A 17,054-nucleotide genomic window follows, 5' to 3' on the forward strand; every position below is an offset into this window, starting at 1 on the left:
AAAATATATTATTTGTAAAAAGAAATAAAGTACTAAAGTAATTTATGAAAAAAGAAAACTGTTAAACGTCATATAATACAAGTATAAGCAAAATATATATTTTATTTCATAAACAAATGTGTTAGTTATGAATATGATATTAAATTTTCATTATATAAACTATAAAAAATTATTCCTTAATTTTATAAACGTAAATTTTTACAAATTGTAATAACATGTATTAATAATACAACAATACGTTAAAGTCAGATACAAAAAAACCGGTTACTTCTTATTGACAAGTATGTTGTTTATAGTTAGTATTATAAAGATTATATTTAGTATGTAGTTTATAAAGTATATTGTTTGTTACTTTATGTATGAGTATTATTGTATCTATTAAAACATACATTCTTACCTATGTTGATTTCCTTCATCAATTGGAGAAGTCGGCATGTCAAGAGGTCAATTTTCTCCAACTACAGACTCGACCCTCCATCCATCAATAATATCTACCTCGACTTTTATTTTTCGGTTTGTTGCGCATTTTTCTAATACAAGAACTATAATTACATCTAATATATAGTGTAATTTAAAAATTACAAATTTAAAAAAAAACTTAGTTTGTAAGGCGAATATATTCAAAATGTGTTTTTTAACACATCATGTAAAAAGTATTTTCAAGTTAAAATTACTATTGTAAGTTTTAATTACACACAATGCATAACTTAATGTACAAAAAAAAAACATTATTTTAAAATACAAATAACGTGTAGGGAATATTAATTTGTTGTTTTCATAGAAAATCCAATTAAAAACAATTATGGGTATTGGCCAACTCCAAAAGACAAGCCGTGTAATAACGGAGGGATATATGTAAATAAGAAATGCGTCTGTCCACCAGGGTTTAAAGGAGATAACTGTGCATTTGGTAAATAAAGTAGACATTTCTCAGATGAATAATTTTAACGACATATTTAATTCTTGTACATTTAGCATGTGGACCAAATCTATTCGGTTTTGACTGCACCGGCGTTTGTTCAATGGAGGATGAATATTGCAAAGGAACAATGATTTGTACAAACATTTTCTCATGCCAGTGCACTACTGGATACACTGGCGAGTTCTGTGAAGATGGTAATTTTACTGACCAGATTTCATTTTAAAACAACGTTAATACAATGATGCCATTATTTTAGAATGTCCTCGGGGATATTATGGATTCGGTTGTAACCAAAAGTGTTCAGAAAATTGTCTTTCTGATGAATGTAATATATTCTCCGGTGCATGTACTAAAGGATGCAAGAATGGTTATATAATGCCAAATTGTATAGAAAGTAATAACTTACTATTGTTTTTATAACGAATAGTGAACACACACAAATACTAGTATTATAGGTCATTAAATAGTCATTATTTGCTTTTAGAGTACCCTTGGCTAATAATTGCGCCTAAATTAGTATCATCTAATATGCAATCGATGACTTTGAATTTCGACTTGTCTTTTGACAATATTGGTGGTAGTCGACAGAAAAAACCCACGTATTACCATATAATGTATAAGGTATTTTTTTAATGTTCATAACATTACTACCTTGTTTACGCTATTTTAAGTATGACTGTAATAAAATGCATGGAAAGAAGGCAGTATAATACAAGTTAGAGAAATTTAGAAAGTATTCGCGGTATACAGTACACTAGTAAGAAAATAAGTTTAAATTCATAATATTTTGAAGGATGAGTTAAAACTCGGAACTGGTTGAATGTAGATTTGATACAAATTATATTGATTAGATTTGTGGATTATAATATTTAAAGTAGCTGTAAGTAAGCTGCGTGACAAAAATCTGCCATTAAGTTATAGAAAAACTAAATACCATGGCCGACAATGAAATATTTTAGATAAAACTCACAATCAGATATAATAAGAACTTTGGAAAAAATCTATGAATCGTGTAAATCTAAATGAATAGAATCATTCAGGATCTGATCATGTACGTAAGAGGTATAAATAATATGTGAAATAACACACAATATTAATTAAGCTTAGTTGGAAAAAATTAATTGTTATTCGACTATAAATTATGTAAAGACACAAAATAGGAAAAAAGAAGAAAGCGGTGTTGTAAAATAAGTAGGTTAAAATTATTTATACTCGGTTCAAAATAAGAAGCGATCTCAGCGGCTATCTGAAAGCCACGTAAAAAAAGGTTTACAGGTAGCCGCCGAGGTCGCTTCTTATTTTGAACAGAGTACAATTAAGCATAGATAGGAGATGATTGATCAAAATTATTTTTGTTACTGTTATAAGTGAAAAGAGGCTCTTTTATCAGGGTCGAGTATACGTTTTAATATAAAATACTTTTCAAATTTTTATTTTGTAAATATGCACGTTGTTGTTTGGAAACTGCACTTCATGTATTACATTATTATGTTGCTTTTTAAATACACATATTTTTCCATTAAAGCCAGTTTCGAGTGAAGGAAATGTTCAATATACGAATATAAAATACATCCAACAGAATATTAGTAATATAACAGACACCATTAATGGGCTAGCATTTGATACGTTGTACAGAGTCGGCGTTGTATTATTATCAGAAGACGGGAATTTTAACGAAGAAATAAAAACAGCTCAGTATATGACCACTTGTTATGGTATCTATATAGTTTTTCTTATTAGTTTAAAGCATAGACTATAATAACAAATATAGTAAATATTTTATATTTATGGGCCTGTTACGTTTGTAGATCTATTACTTATAGGGTCATATCACTGGATAGCTCCCCTACTCATAGTCTACAAGTCATTCCTTACATTGTTAGCATATTTTCTTATTCTATATTTTGTATGTACAGATTGTAAATGTTATGTTAAAATAAAAAATAAAAAAAAAAAAGCTCTATTACTAAAAATTTGTGTGGTGTAGTCTATTGTATGTTTTACATAAGTAAATGCGTTTTTATAATAATCAATGTTTGTTATCTCTAATTTTGGTTTATTCCGTTAGTTTAAAATTAGTTTGAAAAAATCACTTCCCACCATGCTAATAATTGGAAATTATACTTTCATCAGACGTTACTTTCGAATATCTTAACCACTCAATACATATTATTTGTGTCCAATACATTTTGTATTGGATATATTTTGAAAGACTAAATTTGTTTTATTGCAATTTAGAACCGGTTGACGTTATTTATGACTTGATGCTACATAGCAATGATCCAAAGACAATAACCGCAACTTGGAAAAAGGTAATCATATTTATTGGAATTCAGTAGTTGATGTATTTCTATAATATTTATATGATATTATACAGGTTAGAGAAAATAAAGTGTTACGTTAATTTATTCATTTTTTTTTTTATTGTATAGCACACTCGACGAAATGAGACCGAATGCAAAATATACTATCATTTAACACTTAAGTTTAACCATACCATAGTGTCTGAAAACCAAATTAGTGAAGTTCCGAATATGGTTAACTTTACAAATGTATTGCCTGGTTATCTTTACACTGTTGAAATTCGAGCGCATACAGCATTAGGAGCAATAAACCTGACAGAAGTAGCTCATACAAGCACTGAACCAAACAAAGGTAATTTATTGGATTTTCAAAACAATTAAAAATTAATAACTAGTTAAGTTTTATATAAAAAAAAAAAAAAACTGTTAATTTTTAATTTCTATTAGTGTTTTAAATATGTATAATGAATAAAATAAAATTATACTCTATCATATCATGTGACATCCCCGCAAAACCTGACGTATCACACTTTTCCAACTTTCCAGATTTTGTTGTTGTTGTTTGTTAAACGAAATTAAAAAAATGTTTGAATTTTAAATTACAGGTAATATTATTATAAGAAACATCATGGGTAAAGCTGATGCTTTTAACCAAAGCGTTCGTTTGACATGGGAACTTGCAAATTCATTAATAGGAGACTCAATAAATTACACCATTAAATATAAGGTACTTCATAAATATCCATAAAAATTCAGCCCGTAAAACTCTCTCTTTGAAAAAATTTTATTCCACAACCATTCCTTTATTCACTTTGCACACATTCATATTTGTATTTATAATATTCACCTCTGCTTTGGTATTACACTGTCTTTTAAATTCCTGTACTCTTTTAATCCTTATCTCTATCCTTATATCAGTCCTTTTTTGGATAGCTTGATATATTTTATTATAACTTATATAGCTTCTAATTTGTTGTTTTCAATATTTGATCTATTTATAATCTTGTTTATTTCAATAGAAAGTTGGTTTTTTATCTAGAAAGTATTTTTTTTAAGGTTAAATACAATTTATCTAAAATATTATAGGTACACAGATATTTTAGTTGTTCTCATCATCCAGTTGAAAGCAATTGGACAACAGTTAATATTTATGGCCGATTGATGTATGAAATCTTGGACTTAACACCGAACACACAATATATAATAAACGTTGAACCTAGTATTAATTCAGAGTCATTGGAGAATACAGTTTTTGTTAAAACACCAACTTCGAGTAAAATTGGATTTCATAAAATCTGGTATTATGTTATTGTGCTTTAAGAAGAATTAACCAATCATACGATTTTACAGCACCAAAATTAGCTCCTGTTGTCGACAAAAACCAATCGTTATACATAACTAATCAGTCTGTCACTGTCAAGTGGATTTTCGATCAAAATCAATGCACCAAGCTCAACGGATTTTTTTCAGGATACCATTTAATACTGAAGGCATGTGTACACATTTTTATACTGAAAACCAATAAACTATTCAATCGTACTTCTAATCATTTTATATATTAATTTTTGTAGAATTTAGAAAATGATACCCAAACGGTAGATGACACAGAAATTAATACCAAGGAGTATGTTAACCTTAATCCAAACACAAAATACGAGATACAAATTTACATAAAAAATAATAATGGATATAATCCCGATTACATGCTAGCGATACCATTTAAGATGAAAGCACATTGAAAGACATTTGGAACGAATTATTAATTATTTAAAATTGTTAAAATAATACTTATTATTAGCCAAAAGGTACATTTATTAACAATGATATACAAGTAAATTCCTAGATACAATATTATACATATCGTTCACGTTATCTAATAAATCTGTTTTATTAATTATCATTTAACCCAGTGTTCCTCTATAAAACATTTAGTTTTTAAAACAACAATTTTGAAAAGTAACCCTCCCCTTTAAAATCGTGAAAAAACGCCAACAAAATTTACATTTTTTTCAACATAAAATTACGACGCTTCATAATTTTTTTTGAAGAAAGTCTAATTAATTACAAATTTGTATGGAATATTTTGTAAGCATAGTACTACTGATATACATTGTCAACCCAAAAAAAATAGCATAAACCATTTTCCCTAGAAGGGATAGATATTTTTTATTTATTTTACTTTTTCAAGCTAAATTTTAAGAATTGAGGTTTGAATATTTTACCGATTATAAATCTAAAATGGGACTATTTATAACATAAACGATTTTTTCAAAAATGTTTTGTTTAATTTGTTTTTATTAAGAAAACCCCCTCTCCCAAAAAAGGGGATAATTACACACTGACCGTAGTCAATTTCTAGGTAGCAACCTAGGTTGCTACGTGTGAGCGAATCAACAGTCAACATGTAATTAAAACTTTTACATAAAACTACAATATTATTCTTTTTAGTCCAGCAGTAAGAAGTTAGTTTCACGACGTTAAAGACCAAGATGTACACTCGAAAATTAAGCTAAAATTTGATTTAGTATACTGTATAATACATGCGATTCCATAATAAAAAGGAAGGAGGAACAAGGCAATTACAAATTTATGAGACTTAAGATTAAATTTATAAAATAACAGTAAGATATACGGACACAATATTATATTGTGCATAATTTTGTATTTAAATTTTTAATTTAAAGCTAAAGTAATAAACTAGATTACATGTTATATTTAGTTTTTAATTAAAAAAAAAAACTTACAATTATTCTTAGTAAGTTTAATTTGTAATTCTGGTTCAAAATCACCTTCGCTTTTGGCTTTTTTTATCAATAGTAAAATACAATTTTTATTATGACGATACTTATAATTATTAGCTCAAGAATAATTGTGAAAAACATGTAACATTTTTTATTAGACTAATATTTTGGTCTCTGTTTGTGATGTGGCAGTTGACAACGTAGTCACGAAAATTCGTTTTGCTAGTCCATACCATGATGTTTTCGACAATACCCCAATCGAGTACGTAGAACCTGGTTTTAGATTAGTCAACTGAAAAACATTATTAGAGTTGGTAAACTTAAACATCAACTGTAATGTATAGCAAAAATCTGAATACAAAGAATATCTAATATTGGATAGAGGTTTGGCTTTTATGTAATCCATAACTATTTCTGAGTTCTTAAACTGGTAACGGTTAAAATTTTCAAAATTTCATTAATAACGATAAAAACGCATGTATTTACCGTGCAGTTATAAGTTGGAACTTCTTTTGAAACGTTTATCTCAACATCGGGAAGACTTGCACAGCAAGTTTCCATGTCTAAAGCTGTAACTTCTTCAGTGGTTACAATAAACGATTTTAAAAGGCCATTCAAAATCCACGGAATGTCCCATTGCAATGTGATATTATTCGAGCCGATAAGTGTAGCTCTTAAATTACCAGGCTCGTCTGAAACTGCAAAGAGTTCAAGATACAAATTATCAGTTATCTATTGCAAGTTTTAGAACTTCCATCGAAATACTTTGAAGATATTTGGTAACAATACTTACACCCGTCTATGAAGTTACAACTGACTGATGCGGGTAGACCTCCTTCAGCGTAATCTTGTGACACAGCTTTCACCTTTTTATGAAACGATCATACAAAATAGCATTTATTCAACTAAAAATCGCTAATATAATACCTTAAAAGTGTATTCATCTTTAGGCGTTAAATTTGAAATGGTTGCACAGTAATAATTGGGCCAACCTGTGCATTTATCTTTATTTGCGCGGATTTCCTTGAAATTAGTTAAAGCGTTGTCTTTAGTCATTGTGATTATAAAATTTAAGACTTCAATATCTTCATCCTCTGGGTATCTCCAGCGAAGAGATATTGCCCTTTGTTTAGAATCTTTTTTATAGACGGTTAAATCTTCAACAGGCGATAGAACTGAAAATGAGTTATGTAGTGTTTACAGTAAATAATCGAATGGAATTTACTTATAAATAATTTTTAATAAATGTGTCTTTTGACTAATAATAAGTTTTACTTCAAAAATATTGATATATTAATATAATTCATTCTAAATGTCTTACACTGAGATTTTGTCTTAAACGGTATTGCTAGCATATAATTGGGATTATATCCATCATTATTTTTTATGTAAATTTGTATCTCGTATTTTGTGTTTGGATTAAGGTTAACATACTCCTTGGTATTAATTTTAGTGTCATCTACCGTTTCTGTATAATTTTCTAAATTCTACAAAACATTAATACTTAAAATGATTACAAGTACGATTGAATAGTTTATTGGTTTTTAGTAGAAAAATGTGTACACATGCCTTCAGTATTAAATGGTATCCTGAAAAAAATCCATTAAGCTTGGTGCATTGATTTTGATCGAAAATCCACTTGACAGTGACAGACTGATTAGTTATATATAACGATTGGTTTTTGTCGACAGCAGGAGCTAAATTTGGTGCTGTAAAATCGTATGATTGATTAATTCTTCTTAAGACACGAGAACATAATACTAGATTTTATGAAATCCAATTTTACTCGAAGTTGGTGTTTTAACAAAAACTGTATTCTCCAATGACTCTGAATTAATACTAGGTTCAACGTTTATTATATATTGTGTGTTCGGTGTTGAGTTCAAGATTTCATACATCAATCGGCCATAAATATTATCGGTTGTCCAATTGCTTTCAACTGGATGATGAGAACAACTAAAATATCTGTGTACCTATAATATTTTAGATAAATTGTATTTAACCTTAAAAAAAATACTTTCTAGATAAAAAAACCAACTTTCTATTGAAATAAACAAGATTATAAATAGATATATATATAATAAAACAACAAATCAGAAGCTATATACGTTTATAATAATATCGAGCTATCAGAGATGGATATCATAAATAAAAATATGAATGCGTGCAAAGTGAACAAAGGTATGGTAGTGGAATAAAATTTGTTCAAAGACAGAGTTATACGGGCTGAATCTATTTTTATGGACATTTATGAAGTACCTACCTTATATTTAATGGTGTAATTTATTGAGTCTCCTATTAATGAATCGGCAAGTTCCCATGTCAAACGAATGCTATGGTTAAAAGCATCAGCGTTACCTTTAATGTTTCTTAATATAATATTACCTGTAATTTAAAATTTAAACATTATTTTGATATCGTTTAACAAATAACAACAACCAAATCTGGAAAGTTGGAGAAGTGTGATACATAATTTTTTGTGTGGGTGTCACATTTGATGGAGTATAATTTAATTTAATTCTTTTTCAACTTTAAAACACTTTATAATTAATAGTTTTTGTTTTTTAAATATCAAACTTATCTAGTTACTAATTTCTAATTGTTATTACCTTTAGTTGGCTTAGTGCTTGTATGAGCTACTTCTGTCCGGTTTATTAATCCTAAAGCTGTATGCGCTCGAATTTCGACAGTGTATAGATAACTAGACAATAAATTTGTAAAGTTAACCACGTACGGAACTTCACTTATTTGATTTTCAGACACTGTAGTATGGTTAAACTTAAGTGTTAAATGATAGTATATTTTGCATTCGTTCTCACTTCGTCGAGTGTGCTATTGGATAAAAAAAATTAATGAAATTAAATTAATTAATTAAACTAATGAACATAATAATTTATTTTCTCTAACCTGTATAACAGCATTTAAGTTATATAGAAATATATCAATTACTAAATTTCAATAATTATGATTACCTTTTTCCAAGTAGCGGTTATTGACTTTGGATCTTTGCTATGTAGCATTAAGTTATAAATAACGTCAACAGGTTCTAAATTGCAAAAAAACAAATTTAGTCTTTCAAAGTATATCCAATACAAAATGTAACACAAATAATATTTATTGAGTGGTTAAAATATTTGAAAGTAATGTCTGATGAAAGTATAATTTCCAATTATTAGCATGGTGGAAAGTGATTTTTTCAAACTAATTCCAAACTAACGAAATACACCAAAAATAGAGACAACAAATATTGTATATTATAAAAACGCATTCACGTATGTAATACATACAATAGACTGTACCACACAAATTTTTAGTAATAGATCTCAAAGCGTAACAGGTGTCGGTAAACATTAGAAATACCTATCTACTATATGTGTTATTATAGTCTCTGCTTTGAACTAATAAGATAAATATATAAATACCATAACAAGTGGTCGTATACTGAGCGGTTTTTACATCTTCGTTGAAATTCCCGTCTTCTGATAATAATACAACGCCGACTCTGTACAACGTATCAAATGCTAACCCATCGATGGTTTCTGTTATATTACTAATACGCGGTTGGATGTATTTTATATTCGTGTATTGAACATTTCCTTCACTCGAAACTGGCTTAAATGGAAAAATAGGTGTATTTATAAGGCAACATTATAATGTATTAAGTAAAATGTAATAATATTAATATATGAAGTGTAGTTTCCAAGCATTATGGTGCATCGTTAATTGCTAGTAACTTTTACAAAATAAAAGTCTGAAAAATAAGTTAAATTAACTTTATACTCTGGTAAACGAGCCTCTTTTCACTTATAACAGTAATACAAAGTAATTTTGATCGCTCATATCCTATCTATAGACTATACTTAACCAAAAAACATTAAACTATATACACCCCTCTTCTTCGTTTTCCTATTTTGTGTGTGTACATATATAAAGTCGAATAACGTTTAATCTTTTCCAACTAAGCTTAATTAATATTGTGTGTTATTTCCCATATTAATTATACCTCTTACGTACATGATCAGATCCTGAATGATTCCATTCATTTAGATTTACACGATTCATAGATTTTTTCCAAAGTTCTTATTATAACTGATTATGAGTTTTAAGTAAAATATTTCACTGTCGGCAATGGTATTTAGTTTTTCTATAACTTAATGGCAAATTTTTGTCAAGCAGCTTACTTACGGCCACTTTAAATATTACAATCCACAAATGTAATCAATATAATTTGTATCAAATATACTTTCAACCAGTACCGAGTTTTAAATCTTTTACTTCAAAATATCATGAATTTAAACTTATTTACTTACTAGTAAATTGTATACCATAAATAATTTCTATATTTCTCTAACTTGTGTTATATTGCTTTCTTTCCATGCGTTTTATTACAGTCATACTTAAAATAGCGTAAACAAGGTAGTAATATTATAAACATTAAAAAATACCTTATACATTATATGGTAATACGTGGGTTTTTTCTGTCGACTACCACCAATATTGTCAAAAGACAAGTCGAAATTCAAAGTCATCGATTGCATATTAGATGATACTAATTTAGGCGCAATTATTAGCCAAGGGTACTCTAAAAGCAAATAATGATCATTTTATGACCTATAACGCTAGGATTCGAGTGTGTTTTGCTATTCGTAATGTTAATTACTTTCTATACAATTTGGCATTATATAACCATTCTTGCATCCTTTAGTACATGCACCGGAGAATATATTACATTCATCAGAAAGACAATTTTCTGAACACTTTTGGTTACAACCGAATCCATAATATCCCCGAGGACATTCTAAAATAATGGCATCATTGTTTTGACGTTGTTTTAAAATGAAATTGGTCAGTAAAATTACCATCTTCACAGAACTTGCCAGTGTATCCAGTAGTGCACTGGCATGAGAAAATGTTCGTACAAATTATCGCTCCTTTGCAGTTATCTTCCTCCATTGAACAAATGCCGGTACAGTCAAAACCGAATTTATTTGGCCCACATGCTAAATGTACAAGAATTTAATATGTCATTAAAATTATTCGTCTGAGAAATGTCTACTTTATTTACCAAATGCACAGTTATCTCCTTTAAACCCTGGTGGACAGACGCATTTCTTATTTACATATATCCCTCCGTTATAACATGGCTTGTCTTTTGGAGTTGGCCAAAACCCGAAATTGTTTTTACTTGGATTTCCTATTAATACAACAAATTAATATAACTAAAAATTCTATATAGTTCGTTGATACTTCCCGATATTTGTTCTTAAAAATAATGTTTTTTTTTTCGTAGATTAAGTTAAGAATTGTGTTTGATTAAAAACTCGAGAAATAAACCATAATAAAATTATTCATTGAAGTAATTCTAACAGAGTTAAATTTTAAATACAAACAATTCATTAATTTATATTTTAAAGTAATTTTCATGTCATTACCAAATGGATAAATTCCGACTTTAGATGGATACTTTTGCATAGGTAGACTAGTGTAAACTTCTTCAAATTCTACAAATTAAAACATTAAGAACATATTATACCAACATATATATTAACTTAAGTGGTAACATAATTATATATTTTATTAACTTTTCAAATTAAGAAATTTTTATTAATAATTTTGACTTGTAAATAACTAGTTTTGGACAATTATTTTTAAGTTATAAGAGTTTAAAAGTTAGGGCAGGAAGGGGAAGTGCGCACAGATGAAAATAATACTCCAATCCACCTTTTCTCCTGCCCTTACTTGAAACTTTAATAACTTCAAAAATAGTTCAAAAAACCAGTGAACAATTTTAGTACATTGTTCTCAATTTAAAAAGTTAATGAAATGTATGCCTTACCATTTAAGTTTCGAAAATTGATATAAAAATAATTAGTTTGGGAGGGGGTAGGAACATAAACATTTGTGAAAAAATGAGATTATATTATATTAAAACACTATGAAAAAAAAAAATTTAATTCACTCTTAAACCGTACAAGATATTGGGTGGTTCACGATAAAATGATCACTCTGCTGTATATTATAGCCTTACTCTAGATCTACTTTCAGTACAATTGGCATATATTGAATTAAAAAACCAACGCTCAAATTATTTATATACAGAAAAAGTTTCCACCCCTTCTAGATTTTAAAGTTATTCATTTTAAACACCGGAAATTTATGTTGAAAAATATGTACAATTTTTTGGCGTATTTCTCCATATTGGGGTATTGGCGAGTTTTTGAAATGTTGGTTCAATAAAGTAACTTTTAGGTACGACTACCAATAGCTTTGCTACTTAAAGGAATCAGTTCGGCAGTTAAGAAGATATTATGGGTGTAGATACAAATTAAAACGCGTCATTGTAAAAACAATATCAGCTACGCATCGAAGCTTAGCTTATTTTTGTAGTACTTCTTGAATTCAATTCGATCAAGTATATTGATTATTACGTCTTATTTGGTACTTTTGTGACTTTATCAAGGTTTTTGAAGATAGATAATTGGTCTGGCTAACCTGATTTGTACGGGGAAGATTATTGCAAAGAAGAAGAAAAATTAGAGTTACACGTTTCCTACAAAAAAAAATTGTTTACGCAAAACAATTATTTAAAAATGATATACCTACTTTCCAATTACATTCTAAAAGGGCTGTTAATTTAATATTTAAAGTATTTACCATTTAATCCCGGACATTGAACTATTCTCTTTATTCCAAAATCAGATTGGGAGTCGAACTTAAGTCGCAATTCGTACTCTTCATTTTCCCAAAATATCTCATTTGTACGTAATACTAACGTTTTTATGGTGTACTGCAAATACATTTTGTTTATAATATGAAATTGTCTTAGCAGTAAAAGCCAGATGAATTGTTGTAATTTTTATTTAAGTAAAAAATGGTTTATTAATTTTAGTACAGTAGAAGTTTTATCCATACACACGCTTACTGTGTGTATTGTTAATTGATGTAGAAGGACTTTCGTTTTGTTTTATAATGTGTGAGCTTAAATATAGTTACATTTAATATGTTTTAGCAAGAGTTAGTAGTCGTTTTTGATATAACTGATAAGTTTTTTTACTATTATAAGTTAATCAAACCAAAAAACATTATTTATGCCAAATTTTAATTATTATCAGTGTTTTTTTTATGTTTAAAGTGTTTATTGTATTTGAAAAAAAAATAGTACTAACACACAAAAACCAAGGAATTGAAATAAACTATACAACTTAGGAGTTGACTTTAGCGTCAAAGCTCAACATTTGTGGAATAATAATTTAACGTACTACGTTTATACTACGTATAGTATTTAAATAGTCTTATATGAATTAATTTATACTTAAAGTGATATAGAAACATTATAAATATCTGAATAACTGGTGGAGTGATTGCAGCACCCCAGGAGGGGGTCATAGATTTGTATTGTGTACTAATATTTGCTGACAATTTAATTATTATTGTATTTGTTATGACTGGGCACAAACAAAAAATATGCAATTGAATTCCTTACAACTTAACTACAGTACTAAAAACGTGACTTATTTTTTTAAAAATTTTTGATGTTTTGATTTTTCAATAGCCAAAAATAAATGAAATATAGCAAATATTCGTACTCAAACATCCACAAGCTCCTAACAATTTTATGAGTGCTTAATCTTACTAAAATCACTGATACACAATAAAAGTAATATATTAAAACATTGTAAAATATGTATATTTTTTATATATGTTAACATTAATAATATCTGTGCAAAATCCCAAAATAGTTATAAATAGTTGCTAAAGAAGTTGGCTTCTTTGTGAATGAAAAATAAAGAATAATACAAAAAACCGTTGAACTTACGTCTGTTCGCTCAAAACTATGAGATAAAATGGCATTTGGATGATTTTTTTTAAATATTTCCATTGAAGATCTAGAATTCAATATGAGTAGTAAGATACCGATATACATGCTTGAATTGTACGGCTTGATCTCCATTTTATATTTAATTGATCATTACTCCTTAAATTTGTCAAATATTCGTATTCAGTACTGACATCAGGATTTTCTGAAAATATACGTCTAGCCTAATTGTATGTTTTGATAAAACTCTCACTTAAAATAAAAGTAGGTTGACATAATTATTATCTTACACTAAACATAAAGTAACCCCTATAGTATTTAGTTTAGAATTTCACGCCGAGTTATGAAGTTGTATTATATTAGTTATTATCAGTATGAAATATTTTAACCCAAAAGATGAATCTAATAATAAAAAAACGGTAAAATGTAAAAAAAACACATACAACTAAAATGCATTTTTTTTCAGCTTCACATTGAAGCTAAAGATAACTTATTTTCTAACATTAAATTATAGCCATTACTTGAAGCTGTACGTCGCTTGTTATCATAGACATAGATATTATCATTTATTCCGCGACTGACCAAATCCCAATTCTTTCTTTCGTCATAGTCTATATAATTGAATATATTTCCAAATGTCGAATCTGCAATAACCTCGAAATCTTTGTTACCAAAACTCAACAATTTTCCATCATACGTTATTGGTAAGCCAATAGCGTTCGTTCTTAAATGAATTTCAACTTTGTAACAATTGGTATTCGCAGTATAGTTCATAAATTCATCGTTCCAATAACCTTAAATAGTATGAAAACTTATAATCAAATATTTTATTTATATACTATTTGTTATTAAGCAAGTGTTTTATATATATATTTTTTTTATAACAATCATACTTCTATTTTCATTGGGCCAAAAGTTAACGTCCAATTGATTTCTAATACTTGGACCATCTAAACAAATAATATATTATTATATTATAAGAAATTAATTTTATTGCCTTTCTACAAGGGCATGTATGTAACTTTACAGTAGCAATAAATTCAAGCATTTTTAGTATAATATATTAAGCTGCAATTTAAAAAAATTAATACTGTTATAATAGTTCATTAATCAACAATTAATTACTTACAGCAATTTTCCGGTTTAGCGTTTTTCGTTGACTTGTAAATTGCAGTAATATCATAATTATTATCTAAAAACACAGCATGTACGTTGTTATAATATTTTTTACTAAAATAACGTTTTTAAAAAATTGTCAACTATTTTTAATTATTATTGTATACTAAATGTTTATAAGCTTCGAATAAATGTGGAATAAAATTTAAAAATCTGAACCACTTAATTAACGACATTTTATTTATATATTAATAATTAAAATACAATTCAAGTACGATAAAACACAATACATTTTTATGATTTAAAAGATACCTGTGGTATGGGATTTTAGTTCGCTACTCAAAATATCCGCAGAAGAAAAACCGAAAGTTGTGATGACGGCATATACGAAAATTTCATTAAATTTTATTTCCATTTTACTACAGTATTTGAACTAGTACAAAACTTGTTAACCACTGGTGTGGTTAGAATGTTGTCTAGAATAATAATACAATAATAACAAGCCATTGTACGCGGAGTTTTCGTTGATTTCAATATTGTACACTAAATAGTGATTAACACAATCATATTTGATTACATAGGTCATAGTTATAAGGTTATTTTTTAATGATGATTTTGCTTCGGTGAAATAATAGTAAGCATAACGTGATGTTTTCGTTCTTTGATCGTTTCCTGATAATTATTTTAAACTATGACTTTTAGCTTCGACGCGGAGCATCACGGTTTTACAATGATGTGAGTTTTTTTTTGTGTCTGTATAAACTATAACTTTTTTAATACTGGGCCAATTCCATCGAGTAGCAACTCAATACCTATAATCAGGTTTCGGGTTATTGCAGTTTTAATAAATAGATGAAGTAAGCAAGCGGGTGTGATGCAACCGAAAATATTTTCGGGTTCTTCTACACCCTGTCCTACCTTATATGAAAATCACACTTTAATATTACCCTAAAAGTATTTATTAAAAATGTTATCGCCAATCAAAATTTTAAAATATCACTTAAAATGTTATTGTACCGATACCAATATCTCAAAGAAATTTCACAATGGTGTGTATATGTTCAATATTTAGTATACTAAACACAGTGGTGTATTATTTATTAATAATTAAAAAATAACTTCACTTTAATATTTATTGTAATAATAATTAAATTATTTGTAATTATACAAGCTAAGTCACAGCTAAAAAAATTATAATCACCTTATTATCAATAGAATTTGTCGTTGGAATATAATGTAAAGCATAGTAAAATGATGTTCTTTTTATATTTTTGTATTACTTAAGGTTTCTAAATTGTTCAAAAGACTCATTGTAATCTACGACAGAAAAGAAATGATTATTAAACTCAATAATATGCAGCTTCACAGAAATATTTTTTCAGAATAATTGAAAAAAATATGTATTTTATTTGAATTTAATTAAATTTATTAACATTTTACGGGACAAGCCCTTTAAATACAGAAAATGATAGAATATCTAAAGCAACCGAAAAAGAAATGAGAACAGAAAAAAAAAATTGAAAAATTGTACATAAAATAAGTATTTTAAGTTTAAAATGTATAGATAATAAAACATAATAATGAGACACATGTAATAATGGGTTTTAATTTCTAATGTTTTTAACACATTATATAAAAAAAATATTTAAAAATTTTAAAATACATCTTATAACTTCACTATCAAAATTCACTCGTATTATATTTTTTTAGTAGCTTTTATAAATAACATTGTCATAATTGTTTAATTCGTAGCATTAACAGTTTTTTTTAGCCTAATCCGAAAATACCAATTTTTTTTTATTGAAAAAAACGATATTATTGTTCAGTGCGGATTTGTATTATTCCCTAAATAATGTTGTCACTAAATTATTTAATAAAAATAATTTATCTTTTAAAAACATTATTAAACGGAAAAGAAAAATTATTTTATATTGCTCAACTACATTTCACAGTAAAGGAGTATAGGGGGAACTAAAATGTCTTATACCATATTAAACCTATTATTTGGAGTATTTGAAAACATTGAAAGATGGACTAGCCAATCCAATAATACTATCTTTGTTGGTTTAAACCCCAAAAAAAAATATCGGATGTCTTTGAAGTATGGTCGTTGTAATATCAAAGCATATTTCAAACAATCTGTGGCAACGCCTCAC

At 27.5% G+C, this 17,054-nt stretch overlaps 1 protein-coding gene across 1 annotated transcript; it reads right to left on the bottom strand.

The window, feature by feature from the left end:
* Positions 1-5,852: 5,852 nt before the first annotated feature.
* Positions 5,853-15,380, bottom strand: LOC126844051 (tenascin-like). Its single transcript, XM_050581900.1, has 23 exons — positions 15,211-15,380; positions 14,912-14,974; positions 14,676-14,732; positions 14,304-14,576; positions 13,977-13,987; positions 13,783-13,911; positions 12,621-12,753; positions 11,399-11,467; positions 11,032-11,160; positions 10,826-10,966; positions 10,627-10,764; positions 10,412-10,548; positions 9,389-9,578; positions 8,939-9,012; positions 8,576-8,798; positions 8,230-8,351; positions 7,753-7,939; positions 7,536-7,675; positions 7,288-7,453; positions 6,894-7,141; positions 6,760-6,832; positions 6,453-6,664; positions 5,853-6,258 (listed from the first exon to the last, which is right to left on the bottom strand). Exons 1-23 carry the CDS (start codon positions 15,311-15,313, stop codon positions 6,121-6,123), a joined length of 3,156 nt encoding a protein of 1,051 aa, XP_050437857.1. The 5' UTR covers positions 15,314-15,380; the 3' UTR covers positions 5,853-6,120.
* Positions 15,381-17,054: the final 1,674 nt, after the last annotated feature.

The sequence above is a fragment of the Adelges cooleyi genome, unplaced genomic scaffold (assembly GCF_023614345.1).
Source record: "Adelges cooleyi isolate 19-005CV unplaced genomic scaffold, UGA_ACOO_1.1 ACOO_flye_CR_arks_rails_tigmint_CR_PRNA_601, whole genome shotgun sequence".
In the NCBI taxonomy this organism is placed as follows: domain Eukaryota; kingdom Metazoa; phylum Arthropoda; class Insecta; order Hemiptera; family Adelgidae; genus Adelges; species Adelges cooleyi.

Bases quoted from the DNA above. Each gene is read 5' to 3' on its own strand.
- LOC126844051 (XM_050581900.1), bottom strand. From the start codon at position 15,313: ATGGAAATAAAATTTAATGAAATTTTCGTATATGCCGTCATCACAACT. The intron at 10,765-10,825 runs GTAATTTTACTG...CCATTATTTTAG, and splicing joins TGGCAAGTTCTGTGAAGATG to AATGTCCTCGGGGATATTAT. The intron at 7,142-7,287 runs GTAAGACATTTA...ACTCATTTTCAG, and splicing joins GTTTAAGACAAAATCTCAGT to TTCTATCGCCTGTTGAAGAT.